Here is a 26,451-nt window from a genome sequence, read left to right as displayed (position 1 = left end):
ATTATTTGTTTCAGGATACAATGTTTTAAATGCCTATAGTCTAGTCTTCAAAAGAAACTTTATTTTTTTATAAACTGGGTGGATAATACTTATTTAAATGTCAGAAAATTCATTGTTTTTCTACTGACACAGCATTTACTGTTTTGATGGGTTAGTAAACTGGGAAAACTTTAACTTCAAAGGACAGAGAAATATACACTACCATAAAGGTTTATTCGGGCTTCAAAGAAAAATAAACCAAACGTAATTCACCCACAAGCCTGAAACAGAAATAAATCGAGTATGTGGATTCACAAGGGCTTTATGTGTATGCACGCCCTTTCTCCCTCTGCCTTCCAGGGGCCATGTTCAGATCCCACCGCTCCTGCCTGCTGGGGCCTCAGCCTGAGGCTCTGGGAGGACAGGCAGACTGCGTGTCTAGCAGGAAGGACAGAGCAGCTAAAAGTTTGTTCTTTAAAAGAAGGGATGGCTTTAGGTTAGCCCACAAGGCACTGGGTGACCTTGCCCTGGGACCCTCCCGCCTAAGCACACAAATCCAAAAACTCAAAACCACTAAATTAAAAAATGTACTCTCCTCAGCTGGGCAAAATGACGCTTGTTCGTAGCTCCTCAGGAGGTGGAGGCAGAGCTCACCGAGCCCCTGAGTTGGAGACCAGCCTGTGCAACAAAGTGAGAACCTGTCCTAAAAATTAAACAAAAACGAAGAGAAATCTCATTTTTTTTTAAAGTGGAGATGGAATAAACTTTTTTTTTTTTAAATAATTGTTTGGGTTTTTTTTAAGATTTCATTTATTTATTACATATACAATATTCTGTCTGCATGTACACCTGCACACCAGAAGAGGACACCAGATCTCACTATAGCTGGTTGTGAGCCACCAGGTGGTTGCTGGGAATTGAACTCAGGACCTTTGGAAGAATAGCCAGTGCTCTTAACCTCTGAGCCATCTCTCCAGCCCCTTTGGAATAAACTCTTAAAAGTTGCCACACGTACCAGCTGAGAACACCTTGAGGGAGCCCGCCACTCTGCTTCTTGTTCAGTGAGGACATTTGCGAACCCAATCCGCTGGCACCCAGGCCTTTAGAAACTTCAAATTACACCGAGAATTTACTAGCCACCAGAGAAGGAAGATGATGGCTCCGGAGGCGGGAGGGTCTAGACTCAGGTGCTGTTTCAGGCTGCCTCCGGGGCGGTGCCTGAGATGATGAATACACCTCCCCCAGTACAAGGCTGCATGTCCTCGTGTGATGAGAGGTGAAGGGCTAGATGTGAACCTCACCGTCAGGCCCTTTAAAAAGGCTGGAGACCTGGGGAGGAGGTGGGAGTGTCACCAGCAATACACGCAAGGGTTCTGTGGTGCCTGGCAGACACCAGACACACAACATGGACACAAGATGCACAGTTAACACACGGATGGTCCTGTTCTCTGCCACCTCAGATGACTGGAGATCTGTTTTTGCAGGCTACTGAGTAGGCTTTCCCCAACAAATTCAATCTGGAGAAACTAGGCTCCTGGCAGGTGGAGCAGCTCCGCCTCACACCAGGATCACCTGGACCTGCTGCAGAGGCCTGTGATTTTACTGGAAAGCTGTTGAATGATGCAAAGAGGAGTCAGGAGGAGGTGAAAGTGTGGTGAGGAAGGAGGATAAGACCCGGGGCTATAACGGGCCTAAGTTTACTTTGGTTCAGAGGAGTTGGGTTCTTTGAGGCGGAGACAGGGTTTGGATGATGTGTTGGTTTGAATAGGAATTGCCCCCACAATCTCACAGATTTCAGTACTTCTTGGCCACTGGGGAGTAGCACTATTAGTGGGTATAGCCTTGGTGGGGGAAGTGTGTCACTGGGGGTGGACTCTAAGGTTTCAGAGGCTCAAGCCAGGCCAAGCGTCACTCTCTTCCTGCTGCCTGCTGATCTGGATGTAAAACCCTCAGCTCTTTCTCCAGTACCATGTCTGCTTGCAGGCTGCCTTGCTTCCTGCCATGATAATGGGATAATGGAGAAAACCTCTGAACCTGTATGCAAGCTTCAGTTAAATGTTTTCCTTATAAGAGCTGCCTTGGTCATGGTGTCTTTTCACAGCAATAGAAACCCTGAGACAGGTGAATACTGCTGGAAGTAAATCCAAGTCCGAGTCTCATCATTTGGAAAGCACCAAAAATGACACTGAGTCTGCCGAGCAGATCCAGAAGGTGAACAAAACGCACGCCATCCGCTGCGTCACCCAGAGGGCAGGGGCCATCAGTGCTACAGATGGAGAGGCTCCAGAGTGCAGGCTGGACACCTTCACAGGAAGCCAGACTGTGGCATTGGCACTCGGGGATGGAGACCTTAAGGACACCCGAGCATTCTGTGAAGTGTGTGGAGTGGCTCAGCCTGCTCAACCAGCCCGTGTGCACGTACCTGTATTTTCTTAATAACCAAAGCTAAGACACCGGAAATGTTAGGAATTGTCTTTATTCAGTTGAGTGTATAGTCTAGCTGCTGGAATGAAAACAGGGAGAAAGAAAGCTCTTAGAAATCTTGTTCTTGGTGCCCTTATGAAAATTGGAATTGGGTTCCATGGGTTATGGGTTGTAAAAACAAAAATCCGGGTTTAAAAAGAGCAAGGCCAGTGAGCTGCTATGGAGAGTAAAGGTCTTGTTTTGATCTCCCGGAGTTGTGTAGGTGTACAAGGAGTAAATCAACTTCACAAAGCTGTCCCCTAACCTCCACATACGTGCCATGGCACATGCTCACCTAAGCACATATGTACACACACACACTAAGTTTTACTGAGAATTTGTTTTTAAATTTATCAGAGTATCTGGAAGATTTTTGTGGAATTATTTGCCCTGATTAAAACACTGACAATGTAGAAAAAGGAGTAGCATCTTTAAGGGGCAGGGGTTACCCTAAAGGGTAACTTGTAGCAGTTGACAAGACACGGCTAGGTATCTGATAGTGCCCCAGCCTGTTCTCACCTGGCCATGAAAGCGTGTGTGCCCGGCCCAGCCCTTTACGTTTAATGAAGGCTTTCGGAAATACTCGACAAGAGCAAAAGCAAAAATAACATGTAGCAGTGATTAAAGTGATTTGCTTAGATGTCTGTTCTTCCTAGCTAACCCCTAAGGTTGGCCCTTCTAAATGACAGACTGCGAGGTGAAGTTGAGAATTAATGAAATGTTATGTTTACTATAAAATCTGCATATCGCTCAGCTTTGGTTATTTGTCCGTGTATGTGCGTGTGCCTGCTTGTCTGTTTGTGCACCATGTGTGTGCAGGGGCCTACGGAGGAGGAAGAGGGCATCATATCTGGAACTGGAGTTAAAAGAGGCAGCAAGCTGCCTGGTGTGGGTGCTGAGAACTGAACTTGGGCCCTCTGCAAGAGCAACCAGTGTTCTTAATGAGGAGCCATCTCTCCTGCCCCTGTGCTTAATTTTTATAGGGAGGGACACATGGAACCAAATTATAGCTCAGGAAAGTCAACATGATAAAAAATCTTTCCCTGTGCATGACACTTTCTCAGTTTAATGGCAGCTGGTTTGTTTATACATGTTAAGAGTGAGAACCATCTGGAAACCACAGTGATCTGTGAGAGCTGATGGGGAGACAGGCTTTGGGGTGGTAGTGCTGTGCTCCAGCTAAATCAAGACTCATCTGCTGGGAGGTAACAGTGGTTCCTGACCATAAATACACCGTGAGACAGCTCTGGGAGCCATAAGGTTTTATGAAGCTTAATAAGTCTCACTTTAGCGGAAATATGGGTTAAACATGATGTACCATACAACTAATATTTCATTAAGACTTTTTCTTTTATAATTTTATTATATCACCTTCAAAGGAAAACATGTAAAGGAATTATCAGCTGGAAAACATTTTTTTTTTTCCTAAGATAAGATAATATTTCTCTGTTTTTCTGGCTATCCTAGACTCACTTTGCAGACCAGGCTGGCCTTGAAGTCATAGAGATCTGCCTGCCTCTGCCTCCCTGAGTGCTGGGATTAAAGGTGTCTGCCACTGTGCCTGATGGAAAGCAATTAAAAAAAGATTTATTTATTTATTATGTAGAGTGTCCTGCCTGCATGTGTGCCTGCAGGGCAAAAGAGGGCACCAGATCTCATTATAGATGGTTGTGAGTCACCATGTGGTTGCTAGGAATTGAACTCAGGCCCTCTGACCCATCTCTCCAGCCCATCAGAAAATGACTTTTGAAGTTCTATTTACATGTAAATTTTCAGGGGTGCACCCTTTGAATAAAGCACTAACTTCATTAGTGATGCCGTGCAACTTAATGATCATGGGCACTTTGAAATCACCAACAGTCTGCCAATATGTTTAGCACAAAATGTTTATTTGGTCTTTGAAATGACAGGCACCCTTAGAATTGTATTTTATTTACTCTTCAAACTTTTAGTAGGCTTTTAGCTATAATAAGTATATAGCACCAAAATCTATTTTCAAGGTCTTAATACCACCCACTAACAGTGAGGCTGATGTACACAACTGCACGCAGACATACTGGAAACTACAACTGGAGACAAATGGGGATACAGTTCTATAAAACGGGCAATTCAAGACTTTCTCAAAGAGCAATTTAAAAATGTAAAGAGTGTTCTCTTAGACAACCATTTACTGTGACATAAAACTCGAGGGTTTAGAAAATCTCTGGCTTAAAATTAAAACTGTTGTGAAATCCTAATTTATTACCATGTCATAAAAATCTCAGAGGAATTAAAAAATACTGAAAGTTATTAAAAGTTCAAGAGGTGCCAGACTTTTAAAGATCAAGGTAAACACTGTTCCCCATTACAATTCTTAGCACACAGCTGCTCAACTGGCCGAGTTCACACTTAGGGCGCTTCTAAAGAAGCGCATTCTTCAGGTACACAGTACACTACAGGCCAGACCTGGAATGGCATAAGCGAACGTCAGCTTGCTGACGTGTCACTGGAGCACCCTCCTCTGTGGCTGTGCATGTCTGCTGCTCCTGGAGGGGCTGCCCTGGGGCAGCGCGCCAGCGTGCAGCCTCACCGAACCCCACCGCCCTGTACACGGCTGAAGTCCCCCTCGACTGCCTGGGTGATAAAGATAACCTAGGGTAGAGGAATTGTTTTTACCATGTGGAGTTTAAAAGTACAAGATCTACTGAGATTGGATTTCTCAGGAACAGCAGTTTTTGTGATTGGCTGGAAAGCTGCAGCGGGATTAACTCTGCTCATGTGATGCTGCACTGCACCCACGGAATCATGGAGGCAGCTTCTTACCACATGGCACACGTTTGTTCTTCTCTCGACACAGGTTCTTGCATCTGCAGAACCAGTCCAGGCTAACCTGGAACTTCCTATGTAGTTCAGGCTGGCTTTGAACATCTGGCAGTATCCTTTCTCAGCTTCCCAAGTCCTAGGGCTATAGGATGAGCCACCATTGCTAGCTCATGCTTTAGTTTCTGACTGACAGTGCTCATCAGTTTGCTGGCCATTTTGTGAGCTTCTCAGGCTTGAACTCTGCCCTGTATCTAACAGCACCTTTCTGTTTTCTTCCTTTTATTCTTTTAACTGTGCAGTGGCCAAGAGCCTTTTATGGGGAGAAAATAATCTCTCCACTCTGGTGCTTTCAGCCATTAGCTTTTACAAACATTGAATGCCCACAGCACGGAGAAATGCTGTACTAACCTTACATATAGTCATACTTTAACAAGGTGTGCAGTGGGGCAGAGCTAAGGACTATTAAAAGCCAACCAACCAACCAACCAACCAATCCCAGGGCAGCTGAGGCTCATGACACAAGTGCAGACCCCTGCAATGCAGAGGCCCAGTCTGCCTCCTGGAGGTCGGCTTTGGCTTATGTAGATATATCGCATTCTGAGCCATCTTTAAAATTCTCACCTTTTATTTCCCTAACAAGGAAAAAAGCAAACTCTTGCCAAATTCATGGATTTTTAAAAAGGAAACTGCCATGCGCCTTACCCTTTCTGTACAAGAGGCAGCATTAGCACTGAGTCAGCAACATCCCTTTTGATTTAAAAAAGATTGGTCCTCAAGAGGTTCAGGTTATTCTTAACATGACTTCTGAAACTTCCTACAACTGTGTTTTTATCTAAAAATCATTATCAATCATTCAATTAAACTAAATTATACTGATTTCAGTAGAAATGCTACAAATACAAAATATTATCTTTTACTGATTTTACAAATCAAACATAGTATCTTAAGCTAGGAAAGTAATGCATATAGTTAAAAAAAGATTTCCAGTCTTTTCCCTTCTACCCAGGAAGTTTTTACGTCTGCGGCCACCAACACGAGCCTTTGGCGATTGGCAGTCTCCTGTGGGCCACACTCGGCGTGCTCACTGGTGGTCTCCTTCAATCCGCCTCTTGCGCACTGTGGGGAAGAAAGCCTGTTACTAATCCATATTTGTGTATAAAATGTTAACTTGCTTGTAACAAGTTTCTGAATGATACCAGTTAACACCTCATCAAAATGAGTTGAGTCCTTCTCATTAATAGGACCATTAATAGAAGGCTGGGTCATCCCCCCCGTTACTTAATAAAAATCAAGAGGCTTCTAAACAACTCTGTAGCTTATGATACTGGTGCTTACACACAGCTGGCTAGAAGCCACAGAGTATTCGGCGCTCAATTTTCAAGTCATTTGCTTATAGAAAAAAAAGTATGCCTAAGTTTAGAGAAACGATCAGTTAGTACAGTAACCTCTGCAATGGTACTGGTGAGCTATGGTTAAGAAGTTATATTAGGGGCTAGAGAGATGACTCAATTGTCTTCCAGAGGACCGAGGTTCGATTCCCAGCACCCATGTGGCAGTTTACAACTGTTTATCAACTCCAGTTCCAGAGGATTTGATGCCCACTTCTGGTCTCCAAAGGTAGTGAGCACACACATGGTACAAAGCAAGTCCTCAGTACAGAGAGCTCATCTTCAGCCACCTCTGAGGATGACAGGCTGGCTCTGAGGCACTAGTCAGCCATCTTCCTAGTGAGGAAAGCCAACATGGCTACCCCAGAGGATCTGCCCACAGTGATACTTTGTACTCAGATTCTCTGGCTCAATAGGACTGGCTATTAATTCCCCACTTCCCTTCTGGACCAAAGTCACAAGGCACTATACCTTTCTTTTGCCTAACTTGGCTGTCAGAGGAACTAGTCAAGAGGAAACCTGGCTCCTAATGCAGCCACAGTAATGGCTGCTCTCATGCTACTCTGACTACTGGTTGCTGGGACAAGACATTCACTGGTGTATAAGAACTGTCCAGTAACTGGCTTGGTGGAGTCAGCAAAGTAAGAGCAAAGGATCAAGTCTCCAGGAACTATACCTACCTACTTAGCTTCCCTGACCCTAATCTATAGTATAAGGAACAGGTTTCAAGTGTCTACTGAAAAATTAAGGGAGGAAAAAAAGCCAAGGAGACATGAAACAAATATAAATGCAAATATACACCAGAAAGGGAAACATCCAGGCAATTCCTAGGGCAGGGTTTGGCTGTTTTTGGCAAACCATTACAATGTTAAAACACACGCTACCAAAAGAATGTTAAAACATGTTACTGACAGGATCTACAGAACAGAGCACAGCAAACAAAAATCGGCAGAAAGCTGATTGTGCACTTAGCTAGCATACATAGCATAAATAGCTTGAGGCTCAAAGTTGGAAGTGCTTATTGTATGTGTCCCATACAACCTCTTTTCTGTTATAGCTGTGACACTTCTGAGCTGGAGAGATGGCGAGTAGGCAGAAGCATTTCAATGGATAGCTGAGAGTAAGAAAACAATGAGAAGGTATTATAAGAATGAGAACAAAGATCTGATATAGTCCCCATTTGTAAGCTGAAGAAAAGTTACTTGCCCAGGAGCCTGTCAGTTTCAAGTCTTGTCAGGCTGTTAGAAAGCACTGTCCCCAGACTCTTTGCCTTGATCTATAGGCAGAAACCACAGTGCACTGAAAAGGAATAAAGCTAGGAGCAGACCTGAAGCAGCTGTTATGTGCACAAGACAGAGGGCAAAAGGGCAGAGCGCCATTTTTGGTTATTCTTTGTCACCTGATGTCCTTGTTATCTACCTAGTCTATTTTAGCATGCTAGCTAAATCCAAACAGTCTGCAGTTGGAGACAGGAGGATCACCAGGAATTTGAGGCAAGCCTGAGCTATAATGGCAAGACCCGGCTCAAAAACAAAATTTATCTAGAGACAGACACTATAAATGAACTACAACTGACTTAAGAAATGAAGGCAATTTTAAAAGTATGACAAATGTTGTGATAAGTATAAAATATATATGGCACATGCGTTTAAGATACGTATTAATGTCAGATTCAGAAACTCAAATACCTTCTGCTGCTCGGAGAAATAAGCTAGGATTTCAATGTGTAGTTCACACATTCTGTAGTGCCCACAACAGAATTAGAACTCTTGCTAAGGGTCACCATGCCCAAGTTCCAGCGTGTTCTAAAGCTGACTGTCTGAAGGAGGGGAAGGCCAATAATCTGTGTTTCCAAATTTCTTTAGCTGTTTACAAAGTTTAGCTCAGACTTGAGAAACACTGCTCTGCACAGCAAAGTCAGAACACTTGAAGGGAAATAAAGGAAGTGAGCCAGCACTAAGACAATGTGGATGACTGAAAACCTCATCTAGAATCCAGAGTACAGCTAAGGACCATTTTCTCTTTTGAAAAGAGAGTGGCTACGATTTCCTATGGGCAGCTGTCACAGAGAGGGCCTTAAACACTACTGATCATGTAACCTGGATTAAACGAATGAAACTACAGCAATATAAATGCAAATATGGCTGAACCTAGAACAACTACACTGCTTGGAAAGGCCACCCTGCTGAGAGGACTTACTTTTACTTCTTGCCTATAATGAATCTTGTAAAGCATTTTAGTGGCAACTAGCATAACTTAAAAGGAGAGTCACTTTCTGGAAATACAGAGGAACAAAAATATGAGTTCCATATTTAACTCATCCAGGCTAGAGAGTTCATTTTGGAGAGCACAAGACTCGGTGGTAAAAGGACCACTAGAGAATGGGATCCCTGAGGAGGTGGGTGCGGCAGGAAGGCGTGCACCACAGGGAGGCAGGAACTTAAATTACACTTCATAATGCAAAACTGAATTTCTGCCTGGGGCTGCTTGAAAAAGAGGCCAAATGCTTTCTGGTGGTGCTGAGCTCTTCATTTCAGAGCACGAGGAATAACTGACAACCAAGAATAGAATATCTGTCATGGCAAGCTTCACTTAAAGCTATGGCATGCCTGTCACACAGGTTGGTTTGACACAGGGTGATCCCTACAACCTGGCTCAGCTCTGACTCACTGTGTAAAGGGCCAGCAGCATTAGAGACTAAGGATAGGTACTTTTCCTATGCAAAAATTTACTTTTAAAAACAGCTTAGTGTTGTAGCTCAGAAACCTCAACTCAGTACTGCATAGGTCTTACCTAAATCATTGTTTTTCGTTATAGCATTGGCTGCCCTGGTTCGGGGTCCCTGCTGTGTGAACTGATACCCAAATTTAAGGATATTCGTATTTTCCTCAAGCATCTTGGCCATTTCTAGTTCTACTGCGGTGCCCAACTGCTGTCTCTGGAAGAATCAGAAACAAAGAACAGTGTTAATAAACCAGATCAAAACATTTTTTAGGTAATTAAGATTTAAGCCTTTTAGTCTCATGTCGATTCTCCCAGTCTCTTTATGTTTTCCCAATTTCTACAAAATACATAAGAAACACATTTTTAGAAGCTCACTAGATACCAAAAGCTCATATAGAAATAAAAGTGTGGATATCCTGAGTGCCACTGCATACCCACAAGGATGGGCATGGTGAAGAAGACTGAAAGGCCTGAGGAAACAGCTCAGCTGGCAGTGCTGCCCAGCATCCACAGAGCTCTGTGGTCAACCCCACATACAGCGGGTGTGGTGCTGCACACCCGTGACCCCAGTACCGGGAGCTGAAAGTAGAAGTTTAAGGTCATCTTCTCATACCGAGGAGTTTGCGGTTAGCCTGGCTAACAATGTCTCAACCTTGGCCCCAATAAACCAACACACTAACCAAAGGGGAAGATGGCTAAGCAGCAGGCATGGTGGCCTGCAGCCGTAGTCCCAGGCACTGGGCAGGCTGAGGTGGGAACAAGCAAGAACAGTCTGGGCGGTACAATGTGAACTCGTTTTGTTTAAGTGGCTGCCAAGGATGTAGGAAAGCGGGCCCCTGGTAAGTGCTTGAAATCTTCAAATACAGAATTAGTATACTATCTAGCAATTCTACTTGTAGGTATAAGGCCCAAGAAATAAACATGTATGTTCATAAGAAATTTATATGTTAATATTCATGGGAGCATTATTCTTCTTAAAGTTGTTTTTTTTTTATATTTTTAAAAACTTCATGCATATGAATGTATAAGTGTTTTGTCTGTCTGTCTATGCACCATGTGTGTGTCTGGTGCCCATGAAGGTCAGAAGATGCATCAGATTCTCTGGGCCTGGAGTTAGAGATGATTGTGAGCCACCATGTGGGTGCTAGGAATTGAACCCAGGTCCTCTTCAAGAGCCACAAGGACACTTAACTGCTGAGTCATCTCTCCAGCTCCGCAGCATTATTTTAATGGCTCCATGTACAGATTGGTGTTTTGACATGTGCTGCAACATAGATAGACTGCCAGGACTTTATGCTGGGCTGAAGAAGTCAGTCACAAACATACTGAGTTCCATCTCAATTAAATATTTGAGATTATGGATTAGGAAGCATCTTGACTCAAATTTTAGATATAACCAAATCTTCTTTTCATAGTTTATACATTTATTTACTCTGAAGGATTTAGAGAATCACTTGCCAAATATGTTTTCAAATAACTGATTTTGTATGTGTGTGTGTGTGTGTGTGTGTGTGTGTGTGGCACCCAGAGACTGACACTGAATATTCTCCTCTATCATTCTCTACCTTAGTTTTTGAGGAAGAGTGTCTCACTGAACTGGAAGGTCACGGTTTTGGCTAGGCTGGCAGGCCAGTGAGCCTGTGAGATGTGCCTGTCTCTGCTTCTGCGGAATGGGGTCAAGATGTGTGTTGCTGCACCTGCTTCTCTGTGGGCACTAACAGTGGGATGCTACTCAGGTCCTGCTTCTCTGTGGGCACTAACAGTGGGGTGCTACTCAGGTCCTGCTTCTCTGTGGGCACTAACAGTGGGGTGCTACTCAGGTCCTGCTTCTCTGTGGGCACTAACAGTGGGTGCTACTCAGGTCCTGCTTCTCTGTGGGCACTAACAGTGGGTGCTACTCAGGTCCTGCTTCTCTGTGGGCACTAACAGTGGGTGCTACTCAGGTCCTGCTTCTCTGTGGGCACTAACAGTGGGTGCTACTCAGGTCCTGCTTCTCTGTGGGCACTAACAGTGGGTGCTACTCAGGTCCTGCTTCTCTGTGGGCACTAACAGTGGGTGCTACTCAGGTCCTGCTTCTCTGTGGGCACTAACAGTGGGGTGCTACTCAGGTCCTGCTTCTCTGTGGGCACTAACAGTGGGTGCTACTCAGGTCCTGCTTCTCTGTGGGCACTAACAGTGGGTGCTACTCAGGTCCTGCTTCTCTGTGGGCACTAACAGTGGGTGCTACTCAGGTCCTGCTTCTCTGTGGGCACTAACAGTGGGTGCTACTCAGGTCCTGCTTCTCTGTGGGCACTAACAGTGGGTGCTACTCAGGTCCTGCTTCTCTGTGGGCACTAACAGTGGGTGCTACTCAGGTCCTGCTTCTCTGTGGGCACTAACAGTGGGTGCTACTCAGGTCCTGCTTCTCTGTGGGCACTAACAGTGGGTGCTACTCAGGTCCTGCTTCTCTGTGGGCACTAACAGTGGGTGCTACTCAGGTCCTGCTTCTCTGTGGGCACTAACAGTGGGTGCTACTCAGGTCCTGCTTCTCTGTGGGCACTAACAGTGGGTGCTACTCAGGTCCTGCTTCTCTGTGGGCACTAACAGTGGGGTGCTACTCAGGTCCTGCTTCTCTGTGGGCACTAACAGTGGGTGCTACTCAGGTCCTGCTTCTCTGTGGGCACTAACAGTGGGTGCTACTCAGGTCCTGCTTCTCTGTGGGCACTAACAGTGGGTGCTACTCAGGTCCTGCTTCTCTGTGGGCACTAACAGTGGGTGCTACTCAGGTCCTGCTTCTCTGTGGGCACTAACAGTGGGTGCTACTCAGGTCCTGCTTCTCTGTGGGCACTAACAGTGGGTGCTACTCAGGTCCTGCTTCTCTGTGGGCACTAACAGTGGGTGCTACTCAGGTCCTGCTTCTCTGTGGGCACTAACAGTGGGTGCTACTCAGGTCCTGCTTCTCTGTGGGCACTAACAGTGGGTGCTACTCAGGTCCTGCTTCTCTGTGGGCACTAACAGTGGGTGCTACTCAGGTCCTGCTTCTCTGTGGGCACTAACAGTGGGTGCTACTCAGGTCCTGCTTCTCTGTGGGCACTAACAGTGGGTGCTACTCAGGTCCTGCTTCTCTGTGGGCACTAACAGTGGGTGCTACTCAGGTCCTGCTTCTCTGTGGGCACTAACAGTGGGTGCTACTCAGGTCCTGCTTCTCTGTGGGCACTAACAGTGGGGGCTACTCAGGTCCTGCTTCTCTGTGGGCACTAACAGTGGGTGCTACTCAGGTCCTGCTTCTCTGTGGGCACTGACAGTGGGGTGCTACTCAGGTCCTGCTTCTCTGTGGGCACTAACAGTGGGTGCTACTCAGGTCCTGCTTCTCTGTGGGCACTGACAGTGGGGTGCTACTCAGGTCCTGCTTCTCTGTGGGCACTGACAGTGGGTGCTACTCAGGTCCTGCTTCTCTGTGGGCACTGACAGTGGGTGCTACTCAGGTCCTGCTTCTCTGTGGGCACTGACAGTGGGTGCTACTCAGGTCCTGCTTCTCTGTGGGCACTAACAGTGGGTGCTACTCAGGTCCTGCTTCTCTGTGGGCACTAACAGTGGGTGCTACTCAGGTCCTGCTTCTCTGTGGGCACTAACAGTGGGGGCTCCTCAGGTCCTGCTTCTCTGTGGGCACTGACAGTGGGGGCTACTCAGGTCCTGCTTCTCTGTGGGCACTAACAGTGGGGGCTCCTCAGGTCCTGCTTCTCTGTGGGCACTGACAGTGGGGGCTACTCAGGTCCTGCTTCTCTGTGGGCACTAACAGTGGGGGCTCCTCAGGTCCTGCTTCTCTGTGGGCACTGACAGTGGGGGCTACTCAGGTCCTGCTTCTCTGTGGGCACTAACAGTGGGGTGCTACTCAGGTCCTGCTTCTCTGTGGGCACTAACAGTGGGTGCTACTCAGGTCCTGCTTCTCTGTGGGCACTAACAGTGGGTGCTACTCAGGTCCTGCTTCTCTGTGGGCACTAACAGTGGGTGCTACTCAGGTCCTGCTTCTCTGTGGGCACTAACAGTGGGGGCTCCTCAGGTCCTGCTTCTCTGTGGGCACTGACAGTGGGGGCTACTCAGGTCCTGCTTCTCTGTGGGCACTAACAGTGGGGGCTCCTCAGGTCCTGCTTCTCTGTGGGCACTGACAGTGGGGGCTACTCAGGTCCTGCTTCTCTGTGGGCACTAACAGTGGGGTGCTACTCAGGTCCTGCTTCTCTGTGGGCACTGACAGTGGGGTGCTACTCAGGTCCTGCTTCTCTGTGGGCACTGACAGTGGGGTGCTACTCAGGTCCTGCTTCTCTGTGGGCACTAACAGTGGGTGCTACTCAGGTCCTGCTTCTCTGTGGGCACTGACAGTGGGGTGCTACTCAGGTCCTGCTTCTCTGTGGGCACTGACAGTGGGTGCTACTCAGGTCCTGCTTCTCTGTGGGCACTAACAGTGGGTGCTACTCAGGTCCTGCTTCTCTGTGGGCACTAACAGTGGGGGCTACTCAGGTCCTGCTTCTCTGTGGGCACTAACAGTGGGTGCTACTCAGGTCCTGCTTCTCTGTGGGCACTGACAGTGGGGTGCTACTCAGGTCCTGCTTCTCTGTGGGCACTAACAGTGGGTGCTACTCAGGTCCTGCTTCTCTGTGGGCACTGACAGTGGGGTGCTACTCAGGTCCTGCTTCTCTGTGGGCACTGACAGTGGGTGCTACTCAGGTCCTGCTTCTCTGTGGGCACTGACAGTGGGTGCTACTCAGGTCCTGCTTCTCTGTGGGCACTAACAGTGGGTGCTACTCAGGTCCTGCTTCTCTGTGGGCACTAACAGTGGGTGCTACTCAGGTCCTGCTTCTCTGTGGGCACTAACAGTGGGTGCTACTCAGGTCCTGCTTCTCTGTGGGCACTAACAGTGGGGGCTCCTCAGGTCCTGCTTCTCTGTGGGCACTGACAGTGGGGGCTACTCAGGTCCTGCTTCTCTGTGGGCACTAACAGTGGGGGCTCCTCAGGTCCTGCTTCTCTGTGGGCACTGACAGTGGGGGCTACTCAGGTCCTGCTTCTCTGTGGGCACTAACAGTGGGGTGCTACTCAGGTCCTGCTTCTCTGTGGGCACTGACAGTGGGGTGCTACTCAGGTCCTGCTTCTCTGTGGGCACTGACAGTGGGGTGCTACTCAGGTCCTGCTTCTCTGTGGGCACTAACAGTGGGTGCTACTCAGGTCCTGCTTCTCTGTGGGCACTGACAGTGGGGTGCTACTCAGGTCCTGCTTCTCTGTGGGCACTGACAGTGGGTGCTACTCAGGTCCTGCTTCTCTGTGGGCACTGACAGTGGGTGCTACTCAGGTCCTGCTTCTCTGTGGGCACTAACAGTGGGGGCTACTCAGGTCCTGCTTCTCTGTGGGCACTAACAGTGGGTGCTACTCAGGTCCTGCTTCTCTGTGGGCACTGACAGTGGGGTGCTACTCAGGTCCTGCTTCTCTGTGGGCACTAACAGTGGGTGCTACTCAGGTCCTGCTTCTCTGTGGGCACTAACAGTGGGGGCTACTCAGGTCCTGCTTCTCTGTGGGCACTGACAGTGGGGTGCTACTCAGGTCCTGCTTCTCTGTGGGCACTAACAGTGGGTGCTACTCAGGTCCTGCTTCTCTGTGGGCACTAACAGTGGGGGCTACTCAGGTCCTGCTTCTCTGTGGGCACTAACAGTGGGTGCTACTCAGGTCCTGCTTCTCTGTGGGCACTAACAGTGGGTGCTACTCAGGTCCTGCTTCTCTGTGGGCACTAACAGTGGGGGCTACTCAGGTCCTGCTTCTCTGTGGGCACTGACAGTGGGGGCTACTCAGGTCCTGCTTCTCTGTGGGCACTAACAGTGGGGGCTACTCAGGTCCTGCTTCTCTGTGGGCACTGACAGTGGGGGCTACTCAGGTCCTGCTTCTCTGTGGGCACTGACAGTGGGGGCTACTCAGGTCCTGCTTCTCTGTGGGCACTGACAGTGGGGTGCTACTCAGGTCCTGCTTCTCTGTGGGCACTAACAGTGGGGGCTACTCAGGTCCTGCTTCTCTGTGGGCACTAACAGTGGGTGCTACTCAGGTCCTGCTTCTCTGTGGGCACTGACAGTGGGGTGCTACTCAGGTCCTGCTTCTCTGTGGGCACTAACAGTGGGGGCTACTCAGGTCCTGCTTCTCTGTGGGCACTAACAGTGGGTGCTACTCAGGTCCTGCTTCTCTGTGGGCACTAACAGTGGGGGCTACTCAGGTCCTGCTTCTCTGTGGGCACTAACAGTGGGTGCTACTCAGGTCCTGCTTCTCTGTGGGCACTGACAGTGGGGGCTACTCAGGTCCTGCTTCTCTGTGGGCACTGACAGTGGGGTGCTACTCAGGTCCTGCTTCTCTGTGGGCACTAACAGTGGGGGCTACTCAGGTCCTGCTTCTCTGTGGGCACTAACAGTGGGTGCTACTCAGGTCCTGCTTCTCTGTGGGCACTAACAGTGGGTGCTACTCAGGTCCTGCTTCTCTGTGGGCACTAACAGTGGGGGCTACTCAGGTCCTGCTTCTCTGTGGGCACTAACAGTGGGGGCTACTCAGGTCCTGCTTCTCTGTGGGCACTAACAGTGGGGGCTACTCAGGTCCTGCTTCTCTGTGGGCACTGACAGTGGGTGCTACTCAGGTCCTGCTTCTCTGTGGGCACTGACAGTGGGGGCTACTCAGGTCCTGCTTCTCTGTGGGCACTGACAGTGGGGGCTACTCAGGTCCTGCTTCTCTGTGGGCACTAACAGTGGGGGCTACTCAGGTCCTGCTTCTCTGTGGGCACTAACAGTGGGGGCTACTCAGGTCCTGCTTCTCTGTGGGCACTGACAGTGGGTGCTACTCAGGTCCTGCTTCTCTGTGGGCACTGACAGTGGGGGCTACTCAGGTCCTGCTTCTCTGTGGGCACTGACAGTGGGGGCTACTCAGGTCCTGCTTCTCTGTGGGCACTAACAGTGGGGGCTACTCAGGTCCTGCTTCTCTGTGGGCACTGACAGTGGGGGCTACTCAGGTCCTGCTTCTCTGTGGGCACTGACAGTGGGGTGCTACTCAGGTCCTGCTTCTCTGTGGGCACTGACAGTGGGGTGCTACTCAGGTCCTGCTTCTCTGTGGGCACTAACAGTGGGGTGCTACTCAGGTCCTGCTTCTCTGTGGGCACTAACAGTGGGGGCTACTCAGGTCCTGCTTCTCTGTGGGCACTAACAGTGGGGGCTACTCAGGTCCTGCTTCTCTGTGGGCACTAACAGTGGGGGCTACTCAGGTCCTGCTTCTCTGTGGGCACTGACAGTGGGGTGCTACTCAGGTCCTGCTTCTCTGTGGGCACTGACAGTGGGGTGCTACTCAGGTCCTGCTTCTCTGTGGGCACTGACAGTGGGGTGCTACTCAGGTCCTGCTTCTCTGTGGGCACTGACAGTGGGTGCTACTCAGGTCCTGCTTCTCTGTGGGCACTGACAGTGGGGTGCTACTCAGGTCCTGCTTCTCTGTGGGCACTAACAGTGGGGTGCTACTCAGGTCCTGCTTCTCTGTGGGCACTGACAGTGGGGTGCTACTCAGGTCCTGCTTCTCTGTGGGCACTGACAGTGGGGGGCTACTCAGGTCCTGCTTCTCTGTGGGCACTGACAGTGGGGGCTCCTCAGGTCCTGCTTCTCTGTGGGCACTAACAGTGGGTGCTACTCAGGTCCTGCTTCTCTGTGGGCACTAACAGTGGGTGCTACTCAGGTCCTGCTTCTCTGTGGGCACTGACAGTGGGGGGCTACTCAGGTCCTGCTTCTCTGTGGGCACTGACAGTGGGGTGCTACTCAGGTCCTGCTTCTCTGTGGGCACTAACAGTGGGGGCTACTCAGGTCCTGCTTCTCTGTGGGCACTAACAGTGGGTGCTACTCAGGTCCTGCTTCTCTGTGGGCACTGACAGTGGGGTGCTACTCAGGTCCTGCTTCTCTGTGGGCACTAACAGTGGGGGCTACTCAGGTCCTGCTTCTCTGTGGGCACTAACAGTGGGTGCTACTCAGGTCCTGCTTCTCTGTGGGCACTGACAGTGGGGGGCTACTCAGGTCCTGCTTCTCTGTGGGCACTGACAGTGGGGGCTCCTCAGGCCCATGGATGGTGCTGCAAGCTCTTCAGCAGTGCGCCATCTCCCCAGCCCGCAAAGCTATTTCTCAAATAAAAAATTAACAGTTGCTCCATATGGAAATATTTCCAGTATGTGTATTTTCCCCTTTTAAAAAAGTTTGTCCGTGGGACTGAAGAAATGGATCAGCAGCTAAGAACACTTGCTGTTTTTCTGGAAGACCCGGGTTTAGATTCTGGCACCCACCTCAGGTGGCTCCCAAACATATTTACTCCGGCTCCAGGGAATCCAACGCCTCTAGCCTCCTTATGCACACTCATGAATGCATATGTCCATAAAATACAAAAATGTAAAAAAAAAAAAAAAAGTGTGTCTAGGAATAGGTGGTTCCACATTAGTCAAAGTATTGGCACTACCCTTGTCAGCTGAGGCTGGGGTCCTCAAAGCAACCAGGGCGTTTTTCTCATTGTACTTGAAGCTTGCTGTCTTGGCTACTGAGCTCCTGGGATCTGCTTTTCCCTGACCCCATCCGTGTTCCATGCCTAAGTCGCTGTGTCCAGCATCTCTCACACAGGCATGGCACACTGAACTCAGGTCCTCTTGCAATCACAGCACGAACTCTGGCCCATCCAGGCATCTCCTCGGCCCTATTTCTCTTCTTTCATGCAATCAACTCTATCTTCTGTGTATTTGAGACTGTAGCACACTATAGATACAAAAGGTTTACCTACTGTGTGGCTCTCTCAAAGAACTGGAGAAAAAAGTGGATTAAGTCACATGTAAAAGTCTTTCCGGTTCAAATCATCCACCTATCTAAGTTCTTTAATTGACTTAGAGAGACTGGCTGCATAGTCAACCAATACACATTAATATTCTGGATCCCCTAAATGGCTCACCACCCCTTTTCCACTCCTATCTTTCCAGGACTGCAGCCCTCCCAGCAGTGGGGGCTGCAGTTTCCTCCAAACTACTTTTGTATAACACAGACCTGATTGTCAATCTTGAGCTCTGTCAGGGTCTCATTATCTCTCAAAGCATCAATTAGTGCTAAAACTCCATTGCCTGTGATGAAGTTGGACTCCATATTTAAACTCTTCAAAGTTTTGTTTACTCTCAGCATATCTGCAAAAGCCTAGAAATTAAGAGAGAATATTTGGAGATTAAAATCTGATAGTACCTACTGTTTGTTTCACATCCCATCAGCAAATGAATTTAACTTTTTTAAGTTTCTCTTTATATTGTTTCAGCTTGATACATTACTGCTTAGGTCGCTCATGTATTTTCTTATGCCATGTGCATTACATATAATCCTTAGATGATTTGGTCACATGTAATTTCCTGGTGCTGACATTTCTAACTCCTGTACATATTTCATGTTCATTCATTCTCCACTTTGATTTTTTCTCTTGTCTCTCACACTTTCTCTCTGTTCCTGTAAGGAAGTAATTTTATTAGTATCTCTTTTGGCTTTAGGGTGGGTAAGACAGAGGTGGCTCATTGAGGAGGCAACTGCAATAATCCAGGAAAGAGACGTCTGCTTGGGTCAGGGCTGGAGTAATAAAAATGTGAGAAATGGTTGGATGTGGAAAATATTTTTCTCCCTTTTCACCTTCAAGACACAGTTTCTCTGGGTAGCTGTGGCTGTCCTGAAACTAGGAGGTTTGCCTGCCTCTGCCTCCCAAGTGCTGGGATTAAAGGCATGCACTGCCATGCGACTTTTTTTTTTCAGATAGGGTCTCATGCATTCCATGCTCGTCTTATGTGTCCCAGGCTGGCCTCAAACTCTTTATGGATCCGAGGATGGCCTTGAACTTCTGACTTCTGGCTGTGCTTCCTGAATTTATTATAGATATGTGCTGGGATTACAGGGATGTGCTACCATTCGTTTTGTGTGGTGCTGGAGCTAGACCCAGGACTCTGTGAATAAGAAGTAAGCACTCTACTAACCGCGGGCCATCTCCAGGGCTCCCATCCCCTTCTGAGACAGGTTTTGCAATGTAGACCTAGCTGGCCTGGAACTGACATAGATCAGGCTGCTTCTACCTCCAGACTGCTGGAATTAAAGATGCACATCACTTCATCAGGCAATTAAAAATATGACTGTGTCTATGTGTGCCTATGGTGTGTGTGGGTACATATGCACTCTGTGTGCATGTGGAGGCCTGGGTGCTCTGTGGAGTCCGCTCTCTCTTCCTGCCTTTACTTGAGTTCTGAGGACTGAACTGACATAGTCAGGCCTGTTTAGCAAATGCTTTTACTTGCTACATCTTACCAGCACTATGTTTCTGTCTCTGTCTCTCTCTCTCTTTTTATGTAAGAGCTTTACCATGTGGCCCAGAATGGCCTAAAGCTTGCCATATAAACCAGGCCGATTTCAAACTTACGCACTCCTCCTGTCTCTGCCTCTTGAAATGCTAGTATTTCCTGTGTGAGCCAGCAAGACTATCCTAGATTCTAAAAATATTTTGAAGGCAGGACTGAGTATATGCCTTAAAGCTGTAAGGAAGGGAAGTTAAGAGTTATTATTTTATCCCTGTCTACCAAGGAAAGTAGACTGACGCTGCTGCCATTTAGTGATAAAGTGTGAGGAAAGGAGGCATGGGGCAGGTCAGTTCAGTCTGAGTCTCTGATGTGAGAAGTCTTCTTAGTAGGTAGCTGGGTGTGACTGCAGAGTTAAGGACAGAGGTAGGAAGGGGACGAAGCATTGCAGTCACCACACGCGTAAACACCCTACAGCACTAAAATGAGCTTGCCCAGGCAGAGTGAGGGTGAAAAGAAGGCCGCTCTGAACCACTCCAACGTGCAGAGTTTGGGCAGATGAGGGAGACGCTGTGTGGGAACCTGGGAACTAGTGACGATGGAGGAGTGATTGCTGCAAAGCCAAATGAAGGGAAAGGCTCTTAGGACAATCGATGTGATTTCCCCGCGGAGTGCAAGGCTGGTCCAATGCACACAGGGCAGTGTCGGCTTTAAAAGGACGAACGCCCCATACTCATCTCCAGAGAAAGCATTTGATAAAAATCCCAAACCACAGACCCATAAGTGGAATTCTGTGCACATGTTAAGGATGTAGCAGACCTTTGTATGCTGACACAAAAAGATCTCTAATATATGCAGTGTGGTGAAAAATCACAATCAATTTAATTCCTTCCTTCTTTCTTTTACATTTTTTTTTTTCGTGGTCCTGGAGGTTGAAGACAGGTCCTCACAGGCAAAAGGCCAGCACTTTACCATTCAATCATACTTCTAGGCCCCATTTATGTTTAAAAACTGAGGAGGCCAAGGCCAAGGCAGTAAGATCATGAATTTGATGCTAGCCTAGGCTACACAGTGAGTTGCTATCTTAGGATCCTACTTCTTTCCTACCTTGAAAGAGAAAAGAAAAACTAATAAGCAATAAATATAAATAAATTTTTAAAAAAGGGTACATAATATATGTCCAAATAGTGAGCTAAAATGCTACATGAAAAAGATAATAAAGCATATATACATACATACAGCTATACACATAAATCATATATATATATATATATATATATATATATATATATATATATATATATTACGGTTTAGGGCCAATGGGATGGCTCTAGCAAAGGCACTGGCTGTGAAGACTGACAACCCAAATTCCATCCTTGGGACCTACATGGTAGAAGGAGGGAACTGACCCCTGCAAGTTGTTCTCTGACCTCCACACACGTCCACACACAGACACACCAAATAAAGAAATGAATAAATAAATAGATAAACATAAACAAGTCACAGTTTGGGGGGGGGGCAGTCGTATAGGCCTATAATCTCAGCACTTGGGAAGCAGAGGCAGGAGAACTGAAGAGTTCAAGACCATCTTCCACTACACGGTGAATTCAAGGCCATCCTGGCTATAAGAGATCCGGTCTCACAAAACAAACTGGCTTAACCTCATTATAACATGCGGGTCTGTAGACAGTTAGGAATTACTGACAGTATCAATCACAGCATACTTACAACAGCAACGGGGTCATTGCTCCTGGTGGCTGCAAGACTGAAATGTTTCACGTGTGTGTTAGTTTCCAAAGTCTTCGCAAAATCTTTTAGAGTTGGAATTGGGATATTCTTGAGAGACAAAAATGTGAAACACCATCAACATTTCAGTTTTCAGGAAGTTCAATCCAGCAATCAAATACATTTCTACTTACTGTTTGCTTTAAAATGTACTCAGGAAATGCACAAACAGACTAGTCTACACAGTGTTCTAAAATAGCTGGGTCTATATAGAGACTCTGCCTCAAAACAAACAACAAACCATCAGTAATAATAATTTGAAAAAACAAACAAACAAAAAACCAAAAACCAGTGAGATCCCAGAAGGCAATTTCCATGCACTTGGTCAAGAGAAACAAAAGCCTATGTTCTTCAGAGAGCTCACATGTACACGTGTTCAGCCATTTTACACATAGCCGTTCTAAACTGGAAGGAGCCCAGGTCAACTGACTCACGGATGAACAAACCGCAGCAAAACCTACAAGGGAATAACTCCTCCGTCAAAGAGCTACCAAACAAAACCTACACAATGTGGGCGAGTCTCAAGTGCATTATGCCAAAGGCTAGACTCAAAAAGCTGCAACCTTGATTCCATTTACAGCGCTGGAGAAGGCAAAATGAGTAGTGGTCAGGGGTGAGAGTGGACAGAATAACAAAGGGGCCCAAAGAGCTTCTACCATCACAGGTGGGCCTTACATCAGTCAGTTTGCTTTTTATTTTACAACTTGACAGTGGTATTTTACAGCTTGTACAGCTCAGGATCGTACACTATAAGAATCTTATTTAACTGTATTAATAATACCTTCAGAAACCTGATTAAAACAAAACCCTAAAGGCTAAAGTTCTTAGAAGTGGGCGGTATTTTGCTCTGTGGTGGTGCTCGCCTTTAATCTCAGCACTTGAGAGCCAGAAGACAGATCTCAGAGTCCAGGCCAGCCTGGTCTACAGAATGAGTTCCGGGACAGCTGGGACAGAGAAACCCTGTCTTAAAAAAACCAACAAACAAAAAGTAGGCAGTATTTTAAAAATCTGCATAATTTACTGACAATGTGTAGGACTTACATTTTTTCTGTACAGCTAGATTTCTAAACTTTGAGGGAATCTATGTTCACATACCACCTTAAAGCAGAAGGGGTAAAGACTGCCTAGCAGAACTGCCACGTTACTGCCCTGGGTTCCACTGACTCAAAGCAAACATGTGTCCATGTTGATCCTTGTGCATGTTGCATGCTTGACATACTTACTTTTATATTATTCAAATTAACTTCAACAAGACGGGCATCATTTTCCTTAATTCTCTTTAAAGTCTCTTCAACGTTGGTTGGATTCGGTGGCTCATCAAACACTGGGAGAATCTTTTCACCTTTTACCACATCTGTGGGAACAAATGGGAAGAGCCAGGGTTGACTTGAGATGGTGAAACTGAGAGAAGACACACATTAACTTGGTCCTCCACCCCCACTCTTCAGGCCACACATCTGAAAATCCTTTCTCCATAATTGAGAGAATATCTTTTTACGGTAGTTACTTATGTTACTGAACCCTGAAAACAAGGGAAGAGTAGGCTTGCTCCCATTTAAATTTAATAAGGCAGTTTTCTTCCAGCTAGTGGACCATGGGAGATGGGGTAGCACTTCACTGAATGGAAACCTGAGTGAGCTCTCAGTTTTATAAAACCACAGAATAGTGTATTGAAAGGTCCAGTATCTAAGCCAGGTGGCGGTGGTGGTGGTGCACACCTTTAATCCCAGCACTCAGGGGGCAGAGGCAGATCTCTGAGTTCGAGGCCAGCCTGATTTACAGAGTTAAGCAGGCCAGGGCACTGCAGAGAAGCCCTGTCTCAAAAAACCAAAACCAAAACCAAAAAAAGTTCTTAATTTGTGAGACTTCTATATATGTATATGGGCAAACATATGAAAAAAGGTTTGACTGGAAGCTATAAGTGGATGGACCAGGCCAATGCCTGAAGCAGCTTATCTTTTCTTTTTCTCCCTTACTCTCTCTCATTTTGAAGCAATCTTGCTACATAGCCAAGGCTGTCTGGAAATTGCAATCCTCTTGCTTTAAGACCCTCTAGCGCTGAGATTAGAGATGTGTACCACCACAGCACACACAGTTCCTCAACAATTAGTTAACATTCTCCAAAAATGAGGGACTACACTTGATAAGCTATGTGATTGAAGCATTTGCCAACTCCCCATAATATTCACCAACACCCCTCATTTGAATCTGTCCTAGCCATTAGATCTAATAGTTCATAGAGACACTGGAGACAGAAGAACATAAAATAGCATCGTGGGGTTTCAATAAACCAAATCCAGCAGGTAGATAACCTACTGGGTATCTAACCTACTGGGTAAATAACCTACTGGTGAAATAAATGACATGGCTGAAGTAAGAAACCGTTAAGAATAAGGATGTGGCTGGTGAGATGTCTCAGCAGGTAAAGGTGTTTTCTGCCAAGCCTATCCCTGCGTTCAATCCCCGGGAGAAAACTGACTCCCACAAGCTGTCCTTAGATCTACACATGTGCAACATAGCAAAAGTATTTTTTAAATAAAGAAAAAAGAGATTAAAAACAAACAAACAAATCCAAGTGTAACCCTTACTTGGATTCTGATTTGAAGCAAGGATGAGATACTTTTGAAAGTAAAAGAAGTTTGGACACAGATGAAATTTCAGATGATATGAAGCAAATGTTAATTTTCATATTTAATAATGGCACTGGGTTATATTTTTAAAGTCCTAAATTTGTGAGAGACATATATACATTATGTGAGTATATATATATGTATGTGTCTATGCTTAGCATAAAGTAACTGTTTGCATACAGGCAGCTTACTTCTGGGTTGCCTAGTATCCTATGATGCCATCATGTGTCGAAGGTCTGTGGCAGACACACCTCGCAGTCGTGGTGCAGCTGCACATGGATGCCGCCTCTTACTTTTCTCTCTTGCTTTCTCCCCTCTCTCATTTCTGTCTCTGTCTCTCCCTCTGTATGTGTGTGTCTCTCTGCCTTCATGATCCACTTAGGCCTTAACTCTCTTCTGTTTCCCTTTCCCTGAATAAACTATCTCATGTAAGATCTGTTGTTCCTCCTGTTAGGGGAGCAGCCTTGCCAGGCCACAGAGGAAGACAGTGCAGCCAGTCCTGACGAGACCCGATAGGCTAGGGTCAGATGGAAGGGCAGGAGGACCTCCCCTATCAGAGGACTTGGATAGGGGGATGGCAGAAGATGAGGGAGGAAGGGCGGGATTGGGCGGGAGTGAGGGAGGGTTTACAGCTCTGATGCAAAGTGAATGAACTGTAATTAATATAAAAAAAGAAAAATTTAATAAAAAAATCTGTTGTGTGCATGTAGCATTTTTACATAAATACTAACAGTAACAAAACCAAGATGGTTTGACTTTTAAAAATTTCTGGGGGCAGGGAAGGGCAGGGAGAAAGGCTGATGAGATGCCCAGCAGGTGAAGGTGTTTGCTGCCAGTCTGATGATCCTCGATCCCTGAGACCCATATGAGAGAACAGACTCAGAAAGGTTGTCCACTGACCTCCAAATGGAAGGAAAGAAGGAAGTTAGTTTAGAAAACACGTAAAAGCGCTGGGAGGGAAGCGGAAGAAAGGTCAGAAATGTTAATAGCTGAAGGCAGTAATGGCTACATGATGTCTCCTTTCTCACAAATGAACATTTCTGAAAATAAAAAGCTGAAAACACGGGAAACAGCCAAACTACAGCACATTATAAAAGCGACAGCTACACACATTTGAATGAAGTCAGTCAGCATGTAGTGGTTAAAACCCTCACTACCTACTTATGTGACAGCAAGGCTCGTCACCACTCTAAAACCCCAGTTCCCTCGGAGGAACACTGAAGAGAGTAATACCTCTTTCATAGGGTTGTTATAGTAAGGGAGAATAATCCACCTTTGAGAGCTTGCACAGAGGAGGTCCATAGTAAGAATTTAAAAAGAAAAAAACAACCCTAGGAATTGAAAAAGCTAACTTGTAGGCTGGAGTGATAGCTCTGCAGGTAAGAGCACTGGCTGCTCTCCCAGAGGACTTGGGTTCAATTCCCGGTATCCAAATGGTGGCTCACAACCATCTCCAATCCTAGGGAATCTAACACCCTCTTCTGGTTACCATGGATGCACTGACATACATATAGACAAAATAGCGATAAAAAACAAAAAACCATAAAGATGTAAAGGATATTAAAAATCTTAAAAAATTAAGTTGCAATAAATGCATAAAATTTACTAAAAATACAATTTATGCATAAGCTATATACATTTGTGTATCAACTTTAAACAGGGCAGAATTGTAAAACAGGATATTACCAACTTGTTAACAGCTGAGGGGGGTGGAAGGCTACATAATACTGTGACATTTACTTCCTTTTTAAAAAAATTATGTGTACATAATTTTTTTATGTACCTACTTGAATAAATGTATATCGCATGCATGCAGGAGCCCTTTGGGGGCCAGAAAAAAAAACACCAGATCCCGTAACACTGGAGCTACAGGTGGTTGTAAACTCTTAACTGCAGCTCTGAGACATTTACTTTGTAGTATATATATTTATGACATATTTAAATATGCTATAATAGCATATATTTACCTTGAGAACTTAAAACATCCTATATTTTAAAAAAGAGGAACTTTGTCAGAATTCCCAGATTTTTTAAAAACTAACAACACAAAAAATATAATATCAATAAATATTGAGTATGGCTGGGCTGGGGCTGTTCAGGGGCAGAGGGTTCATGCTGAAGGTCTGTCATTGGATCCTCACTCTGCAAAAGCAACTCAAAAAAAAAAAAAAAAAAAAAAAACAAAGATAAATTAAAAACCCCAAGCTTGTTTGGTTTTTATACTGTTGCCAGTATTCATGTGGCAAAAGCAGTTCCCATTATATTTGATAATACATAAGACTAAAATACTGCCAGGTGTGATGGCACAAGCCAGCACCCAGGAGGCAGAGACAGGCAGGTTTGAATTCGAGACCAAGTA

At 46.5% G+C, this 26,451-nt stretch overlaps 1 protein-coding gene across 2 annotated transcripts in view; it reads right to left on the bottom strand.

Annotated features, from left to right (window-relative positions):
- Window positions 1-4,310: 4,310 nt before the first annotated feature.
- Window positions 4,311-26,451, bottom strand: part of Tmod3 (tropomodulin 3) — a 65,274-nt gene continuing 43,133 nt past the window's right edge. The window contains exons 6-10 of one of the 2 annotated variants that reach the window (XM_021631630.2): window positions 22,686-22,816; window positions 21,406-21,513; window positions 18,407-18,550; window positions 9,426-9,570; window positions 4,311-6,360 (exon numbers count right to left, since the gene is read on the bottom strand). In XM_021631630.2, the coding sequence (XP_021487305.1) occupies window positions 6,326-6,360; window positions 9,426-9,570; window positions 18,407-18,550; window positions 21,406-21,513; window positions 22,686-22,816 (563 nt within the window). In that variant the 3' untranslated portion in view covers window positions 4,311-6,325. Of the gene's footprint in view, window positions 6,361-6,385; window positions 7,747-9,425; window positions 9,571-18,406; window positions 18,551-21,405; window positions 21,514-22,685; window positions 22,817-26,451 lie in introns of those variants that run through there. The other variant, XM_060384748.1, reaches the window with a different exon arrangement.

This window comes from Meriones unguiculatus, chromosome 6 (genome assembly GCF_030254825.1).
Source record: "Meriones unguiculatus strain TT.TT164.6M chromosome 6, Bangor_MerUng_6.1, whole genome shotgun sequence".
NCBI lineage: Eukaryota > Metazoa > Chordata > Mammalia > Rodentia > Muridae > Meriones > Meriones unguiculatus.
This window is presented reverse-complemented; position numbering and strand designations above follow the sequence as displayed.